We start from the raw sequence: 20,282 nt of genomic DNA, 5'->3' as shown, positions 1-20,282 counted from the left end.
GCCTTCTTCCTGCTTGTCTATCCAATCCTACCCAGCGCCTGAGGCTGCAGAAAAAGCTTTGACATTAAACCTTTTTAGATATTTTCTATAGGCCTGGGCACGTTGCATTCCTGACAGATTATTAAAGGTCAAATACTCAGGGTTGACTCCTGACAGAGAGATGCTGCTGGCGGAATGGAAGAGGGTGAAATTATGCTTATTTGTGGGGGAAAGTAAAAAAACACATCATCCTCTCATTCCTTCACAATTTAGGGTTACATTCTTCTCAATGAAGCGAGAGGGTTGTTAAAGATGAGATCATAAAATGTGCTTTTCTTACACTTCAGCTGCAGACTTTATTCTGATTATGAAACTTTTCTTAACTCACAAGTCCTTTAAAGACTTAAAGACAAAGATCAGACTAGCAGAGTCATTACTCTGTGTTTTTTTTTATAAGTCTGTATGCCTTTAAGCGTATTTCTTTTTGTTTTTATTGCCCACTGTGAAGCTCTTTGTTACCTGAATTAAAAAGTGCTATAAAAATTAAGTTTTATTATGATGTAGTATTATTCAAGTGTAGAATTATCCACAAAGTGCCCAAGTATTCATCAATCAATCTTTATTTACACAGTGCCAAATCACAACAAACGTTATCTGAATACTCTTTCCAAACTGAGCAGGTCTAGACCGTACTCTATGTCATATCATCAACAAAGACCCAACATCAAGACCGGATAAGATCCAGTCCCATCTTACAGACAGGACTCAGTCTGATCTCATCTTAATCCACCATGAGCAGAACACTTTGCAGGATTTAGCAAGTTACAGTGGCAAGGACAAACTTCCTTTAACAGGCAGAAACCTCCAGCAGGACCAGACTCATGTTAGACACACATCTGCTGAGACCGAGTTGGGGTTGAAAAGAAGGATAAAGGAGAATAAGAGATAGAGATGGTAGTGATGAGATGGATAGTAGTAGTAGTTGTTGCTGCTGGAGTCTGGAAGGTCTACAGCAGAGATCCAGAGGAACCTCTGAGACAAGGGAGCTCAGGGGCTCCAGAAAGGTCTATGGTTAGTAACTTTAATGGGACAGGAAAAGTTAAAGTATATGATGCCTTTATTGAAAGACAGGACAGTAAATAGATGAATTAATCCACCATGAGCAGAACACTTTGCAGCATTTAGCAAGTTACAGTGGCAAGGACAAACTTCCTTTAACAGGCAGAAACCTCCAGCAGGACCAGACTCATGTTAGACACACATCTGCTGAGACCGAGTTGGGGTTGAAAAGAGGGATAGAGGAGAATAAGAGATAGAGATGGTAATTGTGAGACAGATAGTAGTAGTTGTAGCAACTGGAGTCTGGAACGTCCACGAGACAAGGGAGCTCAGGGACTCCAGAAAGGTCTATGGTTAGTAACTTTAGTGGGACAGAAAGACCTAAAGTATCTGATGCCTTCATTGAAAGAAAAGACAATAAATAGATTCATTAATCCACCATGAGCAGAGCACTTTGCAGCATTTAGCAAGTTACAGTGGCAAGGACAAACTTCCTTTAACAGGCAGAAACCTCCAGCAGGACCAGACTCATGTTAGACACACATCTGCTGAGACCGAGTTGGGGTTGAAAAGAAGGATAAAGGAGAATAAGAGATAGAGATGGTAGTGGTGAGACGGATAGTTGTAGTTGTAGCAGCCGGAGTCTGGCATGTCTACTGCAGAGATCCAGAGGAACCTACGAGACAAGGGAGCTCAGGGACTCCAGAAAGGTCTATGGTTAGTAACTTTAATGGGACAGGAAGAGTTAAAGTATATGATGCCTTTATTGAAAGACAGGACAGTAAATAGATTAATTAATCCACCATGAGCAGAACACTTTGCAGAATTTAGCAAGTTACAGTGGCAAGGACAAACTTCCTTTAACAGGCAGAAACCTCCAGCAGGACCAGACTCATGTTAGACACACATCTGCTGAGACCGAGTTGGGGTTGAAAAGAGGGATAGAGGAGAATAAGAGATAGAGATGGTAGTGATGAGATAGTAGTAGTTGTAGCAGCTGGAGTCTGGAACGTCCACGAGACAAGGGAGCTCAGGGACTCCAGAAAGGTCTATGGTTAGTAACTTTAGTGGGACAGAAAGACCTTAAGTATATGATGCCTTCATTGAAAGAAAGGACAATAAATAGATTAATTAATCCACCATGAGCAGAGCACTTTGCAGCATTGAGCAAGTTGCAGCGTCAAGGACAAACTTCCTTTAACAGGCAGAAACCTCCAGCAGGACCAGACTCATGTTAGACAGACCAAACGGATGTGTTTGAAGCGTTACAGTCTTCACAGACTGTGACTATTTTAGTAAAGTCCACGTGTCATTTTGCAAGTTAAAATACCTGAAGAGTTTCTTTCAGACTTTGTGGGACAACAAATCAGATTTCATGACCAAAAAGGTCCAATTTTGAATTTTAAGGAAACTTGATTTCCGTTTACAAAGTCCATCCATAATTGACCTTTTAGGAAAGTTTGACTCTGAGTGATCTGATGTACTGCTTCTTGTTGCATCAAATAAAGAAGACTCAACTATAAACACTTGGATCATCATGCAACAACCTCCAATTTCCACTCTGATGCCACTTCTGATTCTGATGTGGATTGCTGTGGAACTGTTGGCGCTGAGTTGTCTTGTACCTCCGCAGGCTGCGACAGGTGGTTCACATGTTAAAGGTAAATGAAGCGTATTTTATAGCTCTTCCTCGAAGCACGTTTACATTACACGCCACATTCATACACTGATAGTCGAGGCTGCCATGTAAAGCGTGCTGGCACAGTCACTGGGGGCGGTTTTGGGGTTCAGCAGCTGGCCCAAGGACACTTAAGCACTCTACCTTTAAGCCCCAATGTGATCATTTCATCACTAAGAAAGTTGACACATGTAGTCCACTTTATATAAAGTCTGATTTCAAAAGTCGATTACAACAGATGGTCAAAAGCTATAACACGAGCACAGTAAGAAGACCCTGATCTGAGGATCTGAGGGGTCTACCGGGGATGTAAGGATGTTGCAGGTCAGAGATATATGAGGGTGCTTGATCATGGAGAGCTGTATATGTTAATATGAGGATCTTAAACTGTACTCTGAATTTGATTGGACGCTAATGTAAGGAAAGTAGAATGGGGGCGATGTGGGATTTCTTACTGGACCGGGTTAACATGTCTTGAATGTCCTCTATGTTCTATTATTAACAAAGACCCAACATCAAGACAGGATCAGATCCAGTCCTATCTTACAGACAGGACTCAGTCTGATCTCATCTTAATCCACCATGAGCAGAGCACTTTGCAGCATTTAGCAAGTTACAGTGGCAAGGACAAACTTCCTTTAACAGGCAGAAACCTCCAGCAGGACCAGACTCATGTTAGACACACATCTGCTGAGATTGAGTTAGGGTTGGAAAGAGGGATAGAGGGAGATGAAGGGAGAGAGATGATAGTGAGGGAAGGGATCGTGTTTGGGTGAAAACAGGTACATTGGACATGTTAGATGATTCAAAGATCTTTTTATGCATCTTTTGCACTGGGGAATGGGTTGCACTTCAGTTTCGTTGTACATGTACAATGACAATAAAGACATTCTTCTTCTTCAATATTGAGTTTTGTCTATGTTTTTCGTAGGACTTTGACACTTGTATAAAGTCTTTGTTTTAGCAAGTCAACCGGCCCATCATCTCCTTGCACTTTTACTTTATGACATTAACCTGAACAAAGACAGTCTGAAACTTTAGGTCATGAAATCACCTGCAAGAAGTAAAAATGCGTTACATTAACCCTTTAAGATATTGTTATATCATCAAGTCATCTTGGTGACATCAGGCTGGACTTATAGGGTCAAGATATGAGGATATAGTAAGCTCGTTAATGCCAGCAATGACGACAGGTGATACAAACCACTGCTAAAGACAGTCTGCAAACTGCGCAAAGATGACTTTAATTTAGGGATATGACACAATCCGACCAGGAAAATTAGCAAACTCACAGCTAAACCTGTCTGTAGATACATGGGATACATGAAAATGTTGTTTTTAAAGGCTCAGTAAGTCAAACTCAGATTTATATTTCATTCAAATTCTAAAAGAAGACCTTTTTCAAACCAGGCAGCTAGGTGCCAGTTTCAGAGCAGAAGAGGTTCAGACAAAGTTTCTGCACTTAACTTCATCCCAAAGTTGAGATAGATACACGCCTCACAACTCAGATGTGAGGTTATTATGTTATTATTGATATTTAGGGACAAATTTCAAGGGTAGAAAAAAATATGTGTGCTTCTACTTTTGCATCATTTACAATGAAAATATCATGAAAAGTATAAATCAAACAGGACCCAGTAAAGATCCCTGTGGTACACCACTGCTAAAGACGCACTGCAAAGGGGGCAAAGTTGACTTTAATTCAGAGAAATCATAAAAATCTACCAGGAAAATGAGCTCGCTCACAGCAAAACCTGTGAGATACAGGCTGTAGATTAATGAGTTGTTGTTCTTAAAGGCTCAGTAAGTCAAGCTCAAACTTATAGATCTGTTAAATTCTAAAAGAGGACATTTATTCAATCCGAGCAGCTCGGTATGAGCTCCACTTTTGGAGCAGAGATCTGTACAGAAGAGGTTCAGACAAAGTTTCTTCTCTTAACTTCATCCCAAAGTTGAGATAGATACACGCCTTACAACTCAGATATGAGGTTATTATGTCATTTTTAATATTTAGGGCCATACTTTGAGGGTAGAAACTAAAAATTTGGAACGAAAATATCGTGAAAAGTATAAATCAAACAGGACCCAGTAAAGATCCCTGCGGTACACCACTGCTAAAGACGCATTGCAAAGGGCTCAAAGATTACTTTAATTCAGAGAAATCATAAAAATCAACCAGGAAAATGAACAAACTCATGGCAAAATCTGTCTCTAGATATATGAGATACATGAACATATATTACTGTTTTTAAAGTTTCAATAAGTCAAACTAAAACTTATAGATCTGTTAAATTCTAAAAGAGGACATTTTTCAACCCGAGCAGCTCGGTATGAGCTCCACTTTTGGAGCAGAGATCTGTACAGAAGAGGTTCTCACAAATTTTCTGCTCTTAACTTCATCCCAAAGTTGGGATAGATACACGCCTCACATCTCAGATATGAGGTTATTATGTCATTTCTTATATTTAGGGACTTATTTTGAGGGTAGAAACAAAAAATTTTGAACGAAAATATCATGAAAAGTATAAATCAAACAGGACTCAGTAAAGATCCCTGGGGTACACACCACCGCTAAAGACACTCTGGTAAGGAGGCAAAGATTACTTTAATTCAGAGAAATCATATAAAGCGACCAGGAAAATTAGCTCACTCGTGGAAAAATCTGTCCATAGATACAGGAACATGTTGCTTTTAAAGGTTCAATAAGTCAAACTCAAACTTATAGAACCTGTAAATTCTAAAAGAGGACATTTTTCAACCCGAGCAGCTGGGTATGAGCTCCACTTTTGGAGCAGAGATCTGTACAGAAGAGGTTCAGACAAAGTTTCTGCTCTTAACTTGGTCCAAAAAATTGGCATAGATCCATGCCTCACATGTCAGATATGAGATAATTTTGTCATTTATAATATTTAGGGACATATTTTGCAATGAAATATTATCAAACAGGACCCAGTAAAGATCCCTGCGGTACATCACCACTAAAGACACACTGCAAAGGGCGCAAAGATTATTTAATTCAGAGAAATCATGACCAGGAAAATGAGCTCACTCACAACAAAATCTGCCCATAGATACATGAGATACACAAACATGTTGTTTTTAAAGGTTCAATAAGTCAAACTCAAACTTATAGATCTGTTAAACTCTAAAAGAGGACATTTTTCCACCTGAGAAGCTTGGTATGAGCACCACTTTTGGAGCAGAAGAGGCTCAGACAAAGTTTCTGCTCTTAACTTCATCCTAAAGTTGAGATAGATACAAAACTCAGATATGAGGTTATACTGTCATTTTTAATATTTAGGGACATATTTTGAGGTTAGAAACAAAATATGTGTCATTTTTTTTGCTAAATTATGAATGAAAGAATCATGAAAAGTGTTTAAGATGATATAAACATGAGACCTATTCTTTGGTAATATATATAAAAGGACTTACTTTGACATAAATATGCAAAAAAAGTGAGATAAAGTCAAATAAAGTGTTGTAAGATGACTTTAAAATGAAGTTAGTGTTGCAAACTAACTTTTATGGGTATTTTAAAGATGTGATAAGTGATTCAGAGAATAAAACTGACAAACTTGTTCATTATGACACAAACTTTGATATATTTTATTCTTTGTGTGTTTTTTAAAATGATTGAAACTTAAATCCAGACTCTCTGGAGACACATGAGTCCCCCTTCGCAGCCCCGGACTGTTTGAAGAGCTCCCTGCTCAGTCTGCGTGGGTAAAAAATCTGTTGTAGCCAAAGGTATGGAGGCATGAATGACATGTGTTGTTGGCCCCTCCTCTCCTGCTGCTGTGGTGCGCTGCTGAGTTGAAGCGCAACAGCCCGGAGAGCGCAGCAGCGACTTCACCGCTGCAACTTTGGTGAGTTGGAGAAGCTCTGATTATTTTATGACAGAAATCAAACACAATGAGGCTTTTCTGTCCTGAGTGAGTTTGAACGCTTTACAGTGTGAGTGTGTGTGAACAAGGGGTGGGTTGTGTGTGTGTGTGTGTGTGTGCCGGTGCGGTGGGACTACTTTATCTCTCTCTTCTTGTGTGTCTCCGGGTAGATGACAGGGTTTTTTGGAGCCGTCGATGAGCGCGTTTGAAGAGGCTTGCTGGTGAAGACAAGGGGAGTCGAGAGTCGAAGTGTGGTTCCCTCTCAGCCAGTCGGATCAAAATGAAATTCCTGTAAGCTTCTTCTCCTTTTCAAATCTCGCTCAGAATGTTTTTCAGGGTCGGGTTTTTGGGGCACTGCAGCAGCAGGCAGCAGGAGCAGGCTGTGAGGAGCTGCTGTAGTCCGGCTCAGGCGCACTTTATACCTCTGGAAACAAACACCCTAACCAAAATGTTTGTTCCTCCTGCAGGATTTATGTGATAACAGTCGCCGTGGTGGTGAGATCTGCGCACGGAGTAAGTCCTGTTTGTTTACTATTACACTCCTCTTCAGGTGAAGTGGGCTCCTCTGGGTTTATTTAGAGGGGTCGAGACAAAACTGAATGAAGCTCAATCTGGGTTTGTGTGTTTTTGCAATTGGGACTGAGTATTTGCTGGAGCTGGAGACTCTGCTGCAAACAGCTGCACCGCAGAGGTGACTGAATATGCTCCAAGCTGCGTATTTAACGCAGCAGGTGCAGTTTGATGCATTAGTTGCACATTTAAGAAGACTTTTTTTCATGCTCGTGCAGAATACCTGCAGCTCTCCTACATGCAGTGATTCCTCCACGCGTCACTCTGTGGGTGTCTGCAGCAGCCTGCCTCACATTTCTGAATATCTTTTTTTACAACAGTGCAGAATTTACGCACACATCCGTCACTCTTTTATGTGATTATGTTTCATACATTGAGTTAAAATTAAACTTCTTGGTGGATTTAAATCCATGACAGACTCAGGAGTAATGCTCCACAGCTTCGACTCTGAAGTTTGTATTTAAATGTAGCCTGAGGGACAGAGAAGAGAAGAGCTGCTCAATTTTGAGTGGACCCGCTCACAGACATTTGCAAGTGAAGCACCGCCCACTGATGAATATGTAGGTTAAGGAGAACATTAGGGAGATATGCTTTTTCAGACGCCACACCTTTGGGCCTGCAAGACTTTCTGCAAGTGACTGCTTATTAGATTTCAGCCTTGATGACGTCACAGTTTGGTTTCTGCCTTTTTTTTTTTTTTAAAGTTCTGTGAATATCTCATTTTTATTTCAACTTATTTTCTTATTGTTATGACTTATATCTTCATATTTAATTTTATTCCTCTTTATTTAACATTTTTTAGCCTTTTAAAAAATATATATTTTCAATACGTCTACATCTGAACCTCCAGAAACACTCCAATGTGCAAGCTTCTGAAATCAGAAACAATTTGTTGCAGTGAAACTCAAATTCTGTGAACACTTAACTCTTACCCTTCATTCATCCTTAGCTTTTTCTGGGCCCTACTCCAAACTCTTACGATGTACTACCCTTCCTAAATAGTAAGAACTGCTGTCTCCTTGTTTAACATTTTGGTGCACCGTCAAAGTGAGGTGATGTAGCATAAAGCCCAGTTCATTCTGTAACACCAAAATACTTGTAACCATAACTTAAGTGAGCTAAAGTGATGAACAAGGTAAAAGTAACCAGCTTAACATCAGCGTCTTAGCATTTAGCATGCTTATGCTAGCATTCAGTTCAACCGAATAGAGCTGCTAGCATGGCTGTTCACTCTGAAGCCTGGTTTAGACTCCTAGGTTGACTATATCTACACTGTAGTGAATACTTGGCAATTGGGGTCTGCAATACCCCACCCAAACACTAGCTGGCAGTACGATATCTATGCTAGTCATATCAGCAGTTTGGTGTCCCGCTCATAGACTGTATAATAAATGGACATAGTATCTTTGTCAGTGGGTGGCATATTGAAAATGCTGAACTCAACTTAACTTCTGTTTAGCTAGTGTGAGGTAAAGAGGCGGGTCTTTAGACTTGTTGCTAACAGCTACAGTGTTACCGCCAAGTCAAGCTATGCCCTTATATGGGCAAAAGTCGTAAGTTGAATACCTTAAAAAATACAGTTATGAAAATGTCTTACCCTGTACAGTGTGTGCCGATAGAGAAATTAGCTATTCAGACTACATTCACTTTTTGAACCAGGCAGTAAACATGTTTATTTCTGCTGTAAAGATCGTCTTCTTTTGAATGGGTGTGTATGTGGTTTCCTGTGTTTCTGCAGCAAGCCTCAAGTGGACACTCGATGAACTGCAGTTTTTAACACTTCCGCATTGGCTTCCTATTTTAAGACCAGAGGTTGCTGCTTGGTTCTGCTATGTTCTCTGTTTGTTTAGTGTAGTTGGTGAAAGGATGGCGTCCAGAGGCGAGAACACAAAGAAGTTAAAATTAAACTTTATTGAGACACAGGACAGGACATCTGTGACGACAAGACAAGGGTCAGGTTAGGTTGTGAGGTGAAGGGTCAATGCAGCACATCCACCTTCCCCAAAATTAGATTAAGAAAGAGCAGCAGGGCTGTTTGATGGTGTCATTCACACTGACAGAAGCCAACGTGACTCCTTCTTTTCAGTTCTGCAGGACTTGAGGTTTATTTTGAAGTACAGGGAGCTGGAAAGTGAGCCTCACTACAATGCAAAATCAACTTTCACTCTTTATCATTGTCTGACATGGAGAATCAAACCGTGGACCCTGTCAGCGTTACTACCTTGCTGTAGCTGCTCAGTGCAAAGAGATGCTGACGCTGACGTAGGAACATTAAAGCGAATCAGCGCCTTAAGCTTCCTGCGTCTGAAAAGGACTCAGCTGATGGAGCCGCATTGACTTTGAATTGACTCCTCCGCCCACTTCCCACCTCCCTGTTGTATTGTGTTGTATATGTGTGTGTGTGTGGGTGACTGGAAGACTGAGTGGATGCATACATGTGTGTGTGGGTGTGGGTTTTAGTGACTGACAGATGTGACTTCATTGGGTGGTCTTAAGTTTGGTAGTTTGCATCCAGCAGAGAGTGGGGTTCACTGACCTTTTGTTCTACTGTACACCACCAGTAAAAGAAAGGACATACATCAGGTGTCAGTGTCTTTAGACTAGATCAAAAACATTCTTATTTCTTAGTGAGAATTTGATAGTTAGCAGGACTGCACAGCATTAGCATTGCACCCTAGTATACCCCAGACCGGCCCAGTAATACACCGTTAAATATCAGTACTTGGTTTTAACTCAGTGGAACAGCAAGACAGCTACGAATGTTGAAAAAACAGACACCTTGAAACTTGAAATCACCTTTTGTGGTTAAGTTATGTGACCTTGACTATGTTAGCTACCTGTCACTAAGCTATAGGGGCTGTTCTATGTGACACAAGTGTAAGGGTGAGGGTACAGGAAGTCTTCTGCAGACCAGACTGTCACATTTCAGCCCATCCTTAAATGAGACTACGACTATGCCAGCTATGAAGGCTAGATCCTTCAAAGGATCCTACTCCTGAATTGGGACATGGCTAAAGAATGTATAGGCTATCTCTTTGAGTAGTTAGCATGTCTTGAAGAAGCTAGCTTTAGCAGAGGCTTTGCATAACACAGAAGGACTGCTTGGCCAGTTTGCTAGCTAGATCCAGCAGTTGTTGAAGCTAGCTTAAGTCGCTCTTGTCTTGACTATGTTGTGTGCTTTAAGGAAATTTGGACAATTGGAATAGGAAGCTTATTTTTTCCATTATTCCAACCAAACACAAACCTGTTTGACATCTTTCAAAGGCAACCCTCTCTCCTTTCTATCTTGGCTGTTTTATTAATAGATTAGTCAAGCACTCGCCAAACAACGCCCATGATGGTGTTTTTTAAAATGATGTGTCAGGGAACATGCAGGGAGAGAGAGGGAAACCTTTTAGGATCCTCTCCAAAGTGCCTGTTAGCGCTCACACAGCTGTTGGCACAGGGAAAACATCACACACGGGTGTGAGGAAGAATGGCGAGGCAGGAGAAGGGGTCGAGGCATGACGGGAAGGAGAGGAGGGAGTGGACGTTTGTAGTCAGTGTTTCTGTTCTACCTGGACAGAAATGAACTCTTTGTGTTTGCACTGACCTAGCTGGAATGCATGATGGATGGCTTGTACACATTTGTTCAAACTGTGTAATCTGTGATGACAAATGAGGGTTTTAGGAACAAGTTTGGCACCGTTAGATATGTCGTACGGGCGTATTTCATGGCGGAAGTTGATATTTTTGTAAATGAAGTCTTGATGAATCTCTTGCGGCGGGTATATACAACCTTTTTTTAGACTTAAAGGATTACACCAGTGTTTCTGTAAGTTTTATCCTCCACTTTAATCCCTCCCTCTTGTACAAATCATGCATACAGAGTCAGAAAAGAGGGGCGCTGTGAAATATTTGACACTCTCTGCTCAGGAGATGACTCCTGATTTTTACAAGTCTTACAAACAAGTGTTGAACCAAATGGTTGCACATTATTTTACAAACTTTGAATCATCGGCATTGCATCTGGAAGAGACGGCACACTTGTAGGGACACCGGTGTAGTGAGAAGGATGCCTTACCAAGACTTTTGCAGTCCAAAGGGATTGTTAGCTGCACTTGAATGCATACATCTCCTTTTTTTGAAGTTATATTTTTGGCCTTTTTGCCTTTATTTGATAGGACAGCTGAAGAGAGACAGGAAATGTGGGGAGTAGAGAGTGGGGGAGGACATGCAGGAAATGGACAACCGGCCAGGAATCGAACCGGCGACCCCTGCGACAAAGGACTGTAGCCTCTGTACATGGGGCGCTTAGACCACTAGGCCACCAACGCCCCTGCATACATCTTTTTAAAGACATTACTTCCAGTTTAACGGTTGTTAGACGACTGTCGATGGGTTGTGCAATTGTGCAATTTTAACCTTTTTGCATGGAAATGTAATTTCTCCACATCACAGATCTCAAAGACAGGAGTTAGCTTGAGTCACAATTTGGAACAAAAGTTGTTCGCTCTCCAGTGCCAGCTACAAACAAGAGGAACTGAGATTTAGGAATGGTTCGGTTTAGGCACAAATCCACTGAATCATGTTTGGCAGAAAAACATGGTTTGGGGAAAATCAAGAGGTTTACTTGGTGTTGTTGTTACAAGCTCTATTTGATAAAGCCTCTACAAGCCTACATGGATTTGCACCAAAGCTTGTAATGGACCCATCTCAATGTACACACTTAAAAAAAGCATAAACGTAGAATAGCTAAGGTTAGGCACTATCTCCTTTTTTATACATTTTCAAAAAACATATTTTTCTGTAATATAGATTTTTTTTAATAAAGTTACATATTTAAGATACCTCTTATTGGTAATGTCATTTTGAATGAGTCAAAGCCACCCAACTTCAATTGATTGATAATACCCAAAGCTTGTAACATATTATTATATATATATATATTAACCTTATGACTCTTATCCCGCCTTAAAGTCACGTTACATGTTACGTGACTCGCCTACAGTCGGTTTAACGTCAGACTTATATCATGGTCTGCTTGTTGAAGGTCCAGTTTGTTGTATTTGACCATCTGACGACCCTGGCTTCTTCTATATGTTGAGTTTTATGCACTTTATAGCAAATTCAATCCTTAAGTCACATCGGTGTAGCCCCCTGCTGGTACATCATCCTTGAATGCACATTCGGGGCAATCTGACACTGACATGCATCCATATTAGATTGTCTTTGCAGGGTTTTGAAATGTGGGCTTAAAACATGCAAAAGCACTGCTTTAGTCATATAAAATAACACCAGTGCATGTGAGGAATACTATCACAAATCTGTTCAGAGATTTCTGAGCAGACGGAGAGACCTTCCCAAATAAATTTGAACACCCGTGACCCGTTGTCACCTTGCTTTACAGTCTGTAACTCTGCAGATAAATTGATGTGATAAAGCTGCTGAGAAGCAATCTGACAAATGGTGTAGGGACAACCATCCGCTCCCCCTCTCCTGTCCCTCCCTCCCTCCTTCCCTCCCTCCCTCTCTCCCCCCCTCTCTGTTGAATTCCGCCAGAGCTTGGCAGGACTTGTCAGGCTGTCTCCCGCTCCCTGCAGGTGCTATAGGCTGGAACATTCCAGAAACACTAAGTGAGGCGACTGATCACTGCTTGATTTGTGGTTTCTAGACCCTCCCCAACTCTCTGCCCCCTTTCCACCTCCTCCTCCTTCCTTTCCCTTCTTTCTGCCCTCCCTCCTCCCTCCATCACCCGATCATTATTACCCCTCACACCCCTCTTTCCTATCACTTTTTGCCCTCGTTGCTTCCCCCAAGTCAGGCACCACATTACCGGTTGATTTGTGGTGTGATTTGCGAGCGGTGGTTCCCCATCTTCTCACCAACCCTGCAGCATCACAGCCAAAGTCTTTCTTCCTTGATTAGATTCAATGAAAGCAATCTAAGTTATCCGAACCCTCAAGCCTCCCTTCTCCAATTTAAGAAGAAGGTGACAAGCATCTGAACCACATAATTGCAGAGTGAAGAGACCCATCAGACCTCATCAAGGGTGATTTATGGCTTCACTGTCAGGGTTAAACATATTTCAGGATATACATTAAGTAAGTTTCTGTATGATAAGAAGAGTCTCTGCTGTGGTTTACATTCCCCGAAGGCTTTAGACCCTGATGATTTGGGTCAGGATGGGATTAGAGTTAAGTTTATGAAGACGTCTGAGGCTGTTCTGAAACGTGATAAGGTAAAGAGGCGACAGGTAGATCCGGAGAGAGAGAGAAAAGAGTGATGTGACCGGGGTCAGGCTGGATACAGATTCTCTTTCTTCATTCAGCTTTTTTGTCACTTTGCACACTCAGCCTTTTCTCTCCCCCCCTCATTTATTTTCATGTTTCTGAAAAGCTGTGCTCCTTTTACCGCCCACCACTTTCACCATACTTCTCTCTCCTGAGGAATGCTCAAATACTTTCAGAGTAAGTGCATTAGGAAACCAATAAACCGCGTACAGCAGGTTTAACGTACTGCTGAAAAGCCCCTGCTGTTATTCTGCTCACGCCCACAGTAAAGACTCTGCAACCTGTGTGGTTCCTCCATGCATTCACGCATGTTTCCCAATCCTTGTAAATCATATGTATATGTGTTTGCCGATGCAGGTGGGATCAAGGTCTTTCATTCACTGGGAAATACCCTCAGTGAATGTATAAGAACTGAATGTCATCTTCGTAGACAGACATGTTCGGGTGAAATGTCATGTCAGGATCTTTAAGTATTTGAAGACATTGCAGAACTTTTTGATGCTTTCTGAATATATTCATGAGGATGAGTCAATGGTTGTGTTTCCATTAACTTACTTTGGTGCACATTGGAAGAGCTGGATAGAAAAAGCGTACAAACTGAACCATCTTCAATGTAACATGCACATCTTCCCCTTACACCTTACTCACACATCTACAGGTGGCTGACATTTAAATCCAGATGAAGTACGAGTATAAGTTAAATATTGTATTGACTGGACTCTAGATAGGCCATCCAGGGGTCCCAGGTCTTGTGAAACAGCTGTGGGCTACCTCTGATGGAATAGGTTATTTTTCCTCGTTAATCCATTGAATAATGTTTGGAGGGTCTACATGATTCCACTTAGATGCAATGCATTTCTTGGCAGCTGTATTAGCTAGGCTCACAAAACCCTTTAAGCTTTAGGAGGGGATCTTGTTCATAATTGAAGTAAGGTGGATGCACTGGGTGGGATTTTGAAACACCTTCTCTTAAAGCCCATATTGCCATCGTTTGAAGCTGACTGTTTTCATGCATGCTCCAATAATAAAGGTGGACAGCTTGAAAAATGCATATTTGGCCAAAACAAGGACGAACAGTTACTTCCCCAACTGCACCATTTTTGGATGGGAAAGGTGACTTGTTCCAACTCTTTGTGCAACCTCTACTTCTTCTACCTTAACCCTTTAAAGACCTAGACCATCTTTGGGGGCGCCAGACTCTCCTGAATTCATTTTGAATATGTTGAATGAGGCAAATGTGGTATCAATGGAATGCTGAGAATGTACGCTGTAACTGAGTATTTAAAGCTTGTTGATAGCGGTTCCAAAGTTGTTGTTTTTTAAGTTATATTTTTGGCCTTTTTGCCTTTATTTGATAGGACAGCTGAAGACAGACAGGAAATGTGGGGAGTAGAGAGAGGGGGAAGACATGCAGGAAATGGTCGACTGGCCTGGAATTGAACCGGCAACCCCTACGACGAGGACTGTAGCCTCTGTATGTGGGGCGCTTAGACCGCTAGGCAACCAGCGCCCCGATAGCGGTTCCAAAGTTATCAAACATTAAAGAAGAAGTAGCCGCCAGCGGGTGTTTAGGTCTTTGAGGGCTACAGAAACCATGCTTTGCAGTCTGCCTGATACATTCAAGCCAAACCAGATGATAGAAATGTTCCTTATTGGACAAGACTACATGGACAATCAGATGGAAGCACAACTCTTAATTCTGCAAGTTCTTCCTTGACTTGTTATGCCTTGTTTTAGTGCATGCTTACTTTTATTCAAAGTATTTAGAAGTTGTGGAGAAGAACTTTGTATCAAGCTTTTGTTGAACACCATCCTCTCTTTCTCTGGACTTTCTCTCTTTGGAGTTACAAATGTTTCCAAAGAGCCACCCATGAATTCAAACGATGACTGACAATGACCTTTGTGGAATTCATTCAAGTCTATAACTCCAAGACTTAATACGCAATCTGTGTAAAGTCCTAATAAGAGTTTGTTAAAACATCCAAAGACAACAAGAGTGAAGAAGGTGTGTTGGTGTTACCGCTGACAGATGTGTCTTCGTGCCCTCTGGTTACCTTCTCCTTGTGTTTGTCTTTGACTCAGGAACTGCAGTTTGAATCCAACTCAAAATCCCCCCTTCATCATTCCTTTGCATTCATCCATCTTTCAGTTCGTTCCTCCTGACAAACATTGCGTGGAAGTCTTTCTAGTAATTCCAGGTATGGTTAAGCGGCACGTAGCGTCTGCTGTGTTCGGTGCAGATGTGCTGCGGCTTGTTTTGAACGATTGATAAGGATGATGGAATTTTTTTGATTTACTGTAATCAGTCTGACTTTGAATATGATGGACTCGCCATGGGCGCCCTCTATCTGTGTTTCAATCAGACTTTATTTGTGTGATGATACGGCGTTATCAAGTCTGGGATTGGGGTTTTTGTGAGTTTTGGCCCCTGACGCCGGCTTGTGTTTTTGCCAAACCATTAAATTCGTCATTTTGTGTTGGGATATGAAGCGCCAGTTCGAAGGTTGTGGCAACAACGCCAACAAACGACAGGAAACAGCAACATGTCACCGCATCATCACTCTGTCTTGCCAAGCCTTGGCATGGCCACTTTCACATCTCCCCCCTCTCTTCCCCTCCTACGAAGCACACGCTGTCCGTTTGTCCCCAGATTGGTCGCGGTGAACTCCCGAGGTCAGAGGTCGACCGAGCACAAAGCCAGCAGGGGCTCGCAGCCGTGGTGATGGCTTAACATTCCAATCACCCGCTCTCCAGATTTGTTTATCGCACTTTGTCTTTTGGTTTTCTGCCTCTCATGAAAGGAAGACGGCTAAAACAGCACAGATAGAGCGCGGAGGAGAGAAGAAGAAGAAGAAAGGGGGGTTTATTCCATCTGTGTTCAGGCCCCAGGGTTGTGTTTGTGAAGGTCTTTAGGCTTGTCAGAGAAGGAGCTGAGGTGGGGCAGTGTTAGGCTGGCTGTGTGCTCGGTGGGAGTGCTGTCTTAGCTTGTTCGACGTGCCCGGTCCCTTCTCCTTAATGCCATTTCTCCCCTCGGGGCTGTTTGCACTTCAGACGGATTAGACCTCCAATCTACTTCTCCCCATTTGTTGGGTTTTTCTTCTGTCTGTCTTTCACTCTTCCTTATCTCGCTTGGTTTTGTTTAACTTGTACTTTTGTAACCTCCTATTCACATTTCCTTTCTTTACTTTTCATGTCAGGCCTCAAAGCTGATCCCATTTCCCAAAAAAGGCCTCTTATCAGAGAGTAAGAATGGAAGATTTTGCAACCTGCAGCTGCAACAATAGATTCAATGTTTGTGCAATATGCATGGTTGAGGATTGTACACATTTGAACAGCCTCTGTTGCAGGACTGTTACCCAAAGATAACTTTCTATCTGTCCTTAACCCTCCTGTTATGTTCGTTTCTTTTGCACAGCAATAATCTTCCTGGGTCAACTTGATCCAGGACATATTTAATGAAAAAAAAAATCCCAATTTACATTAATTAATCTCATTTTTAACTCCATTACTAACCATTTAAATCAATATGTAGTGCATTGGTGTTCTTTAATTCTCAGATCATAGTTCAATGAGGATAACTCACTTTTTTTTTTAATGGAAATTCATGTTAAATCTTTTTTTATGTACATTTGAAAGTGATTTCGGTGAAATATGTCACACAGTTGCAAAGAAACATTTAATATTTAACACTTCTGACCACTTTTAGCCTCCACTTTGACTGCAGGGTCAAATTGACCCACAGACAGTATCTATGTCATATAAACATGCAGGGGGGGTTGCAAATGTGTGAAATGAACCATTTTCATTTTCTATGTTGTTCACGCTAATTAAGCCAAGCAGAAGAAGTTTCATTGTGAAAAAATACTATTAACATTTTTTTTTTCTTCCATCAAGGTAGAAAAAAATTCATTTTGTTGGTTGCATTAAGAGTTTTGTCCCAGATTCCAGTAGTTTGAGAGCGGTACAAGAGAGTATGAACCTGTCCCTCATTTCAACAAGGCGTTTTAGTTTTAAAGATGTTTTGCAAGAAGGTGGTGGAGGAGACCAAAAACAGAGCTTAAAGAAAGAGATTAAAATGTGTCTTTTGGATTTTATATGTTGTTCATGCCAATTAAGCCAAGCAGAAGAAGTTTCATAGTGAAAAAATGCTTTTAACATATTTTTTTCTCTTTGATTTTTTAACTTGAAAATTGGTGAATTTGCCCCGCAACATAACAGGAGGGTTAAACACCAGATTCTTAGGTACCTAAATTTGACGTCGCGTGACTTACAGGAAACGGTTCAAGGTAGAAAAAATGTCATTTTTGTTGGTTGCATTAAAAGTTTGATCCCAGATTCCAGTAGTTTGAGAGCGATACAAGAGAGTATGAACCTGTCCCTCAGTTTAAGGCGTTTCAGTTTGACAGATGTTTTGCAAGAAGGGTGGAGGAGACCAAAAACAGAGCTTAAAGAAAGCGATTAAAATGTGTCATTTGGACGGAAACACTTCTCTTTTTTTCTCCTTCTCTTCTTGTTGTTTAAATAAGCATCAAATGATCAAACCAGATACTCCAGACATCTTTTTATTCCTGATGTTTAATTTAAACACAAACCATGGAAACTAAACCGCCATGGGGAATTCTCGCTGTGTTTTGAAGTCAGGAAGTCTGACAGGTTCAATTCCCGCTCTGCTTTGATGCGCCGCTTTCCCCCCTGCAACATCATTACTTTGGCATTAGAAACCAACATCAGCCCTTTAAGTGAAACATTTTTCCCTTCACTGCAATTATCATGTATGCATGCCTGTGCAAGGGGGAACACATCTCCTTTTGTTTGTCGGTTCACTGTGGTGGTGGTGGTGGTGGTCTGTAGCGACCCTCCTGTGAGGACAAGGTGTGTGTATGTGACCGTCAGTTTGAGTGACTGTCTAATCAACATAAGTGCTCTTTAATTATGGCATTAATTACACACTTCAATCCACATTAATGCCATTGTGGTTGGTAATAAAGATGGAGGTGCAATTGTCTGCTCATTGTGGAGGAGTCTAAAACATGTGGCCGGCAGCTAGTGTAAACCAAAGGAAAACAAATGTGTGCACAGGGCTAATATCCTGTTTAACTTTACCTTTAGCATGGCGGCGCTAGCTTGAACTGTTTGTGGAAAAAACGCAGTGGAAGGTCTTCCTCTAGTTCTGCAGACCCTGGAGTCAATGCATATAAGGTTTTTTAATCAACTTTGCAAAGTGTGAACACGCCTTAGACTACTGTTGTCCTCAGTTAGCATGTTCCCATTTTGGAAAGAACAATTCAATCAATCAGACTTTATTTATAAAGTGCTTTTCATACAATGACATTGTAACACAAAGTGCTGTACATAAAAACAACTTCAAATAGAATAAATTAAGAAAAAGATTCCACCCCACAATCCTAAGGTTAAGAACACAATATATACAACATAATAATAAAAACAATACAAATAAAATAAATAAATTAAAAAAAAAAAGAAGTTGCTGAACGAACTGTGGAAACACTCTCATGATATCTTAATGAGGAAACACTGGAGGTAAAATAAGATGTTAAAACTCAACACAGGAAGATAAAATCACCAAAATAAAATACATTTCTAAGATAACACTCTTAAATATTGAAATGCTGTACTTAAAAAAATAATAAATAGACAAATAAATAAAATAAAACAAATCAATAAGATAATGAAACACTTACATATCAAACCATTGTAAAGAAAATAAAACGCTGTACTTAAAAAATAATAAATAGATAAATAAATGAAAATAAATAAATAAAAAAACAATAAAATAATAAAACACTTAAATATTAAACCATTGTAAAGAAATTAAAATACTGTACTTAAAAAAATAATAAATAGATAAATAAATAAATGAAATTGAATAAATTAATAAGATAATGAAAACCTGAAATATTAAACCATTAAAAGAACTTAAGATGCTATACTTAAAATAAATAAATAAATAAGTACATAAATAAATAAAGTAGAATAAACTTGACTTAAATTTGAAATAGATAATAAATAAATAAATAAATAAAACTAATAAGAATAAAAATAAACCTCAGTTAAAAGCAAGACTAAAAAGGTAGGTCTGGAATTTGCTTTGAAAAAAAAAAATTAAACCACTTATGTTACAGTTTTCAAGCAGCCACTTCAGAAACCAAATAAAAGCCACAAGCAAGGGTGCAAAAAAGTCCAGTGTGAAGACAGATGTGTCCACTTGTGATAAACAGCAGGAAGACACAACATGGCATTTCTTCACAACCAGAGAATTAGATTCTCAGCTCTTAGTTCACTTCAGCAGTGAAACTAAATAAATCACCATTGCTGTCCCTTGAGAGCCGTATATCTCCAAAATTCCACTGGCTAAGAAATCAACTCTGATGTCTCTTGGACAAACTACAAAGTCTTTTTGATCAGACTTTTTTATTTCCAACATTTTTGTACGTCTGACATCCTCGGATGTCCGTACTCCTGAGGTTACTGAGCCAGTGTTGAGATTAACTCTGCGGTTGCATACTACTGATGTCTCGGTGCGATAGGGAACACTATCATTGGCACATCAGATGTGTCAGTTATTGTGTACTATTACCGACTCACTATGTCCCTACCTGTCCCTGTAATTAAGAATACCTCTGCTGTTTTTCCACCTCTTTGTCTCACACTCATCCCTCTCTGTGCCAGCCGGCTAATCCAGGCAGCCAGGTAACAACCTCAGCTAGACCTCCCCTAAACCTCCTCCGCCCTTTTTTTCCCTCTCTCTCTCTCTCTCTCTCTCTCTCTCTTGGCCTCTTACCGATTACAAAAGCTTGGTACATCGTACATGTCTTT

At 40.6% G+C, this 20,282-nt stretch overlaps 1 protein-coding gene across 1 annotated transcript in view; it reads left to right on the top strand.

Annotated features, from left to right (window-relative positions):
* The first annotated feature begins 6,507 nt into the window (after positions 1 to 6,507).
* col4a6 (collagen, type IV, alpha 6) overlaps positions 6,508 to 20,282 on the top strand; it is a 169,921-nt gene continuing 156,146 nt past the window's right edge. Inside the window, exons 1-3 of the mRNA XM_034677072.1 lie at positions 6,508 to 6,585; positions 6,774 to 6,894; positions 7,071 to 7,116. Coding sequence (XP_034532963.1) covers positions 6,884 to 6,894; positions 7,071 to 7,116 — 57 coding nt within the window. The 5' untranslated portion in view covers positions 6,508 to 6,585; positions 6,774 to 6,883. The remainder of the gene's footprint in view (positions 6,586 to 6,773; positions 6,895 to 7,070; positions 7,117 to 20,282) is intronic.

Source organism: Notolabrus celidotus, chromosome 23, assembly GCF_009762535.1.
Source record: "Notolabrus celidotus isolate fNotCel1 chromosome 23, fNotCel1.pri, whole genome shotgun sequence".
Lineage (NCBI taxonomy): Eukaryota > Metazoa > Chordata > Actinopteri > Labriformes > Labridae > Notolabrus > Notolabrus celidotus.
The sequence above is the reverse complement of the archived record's forward strand: the minus strand, read 5'-3'. Positions and strand labels throughout refer to the sequence as shown.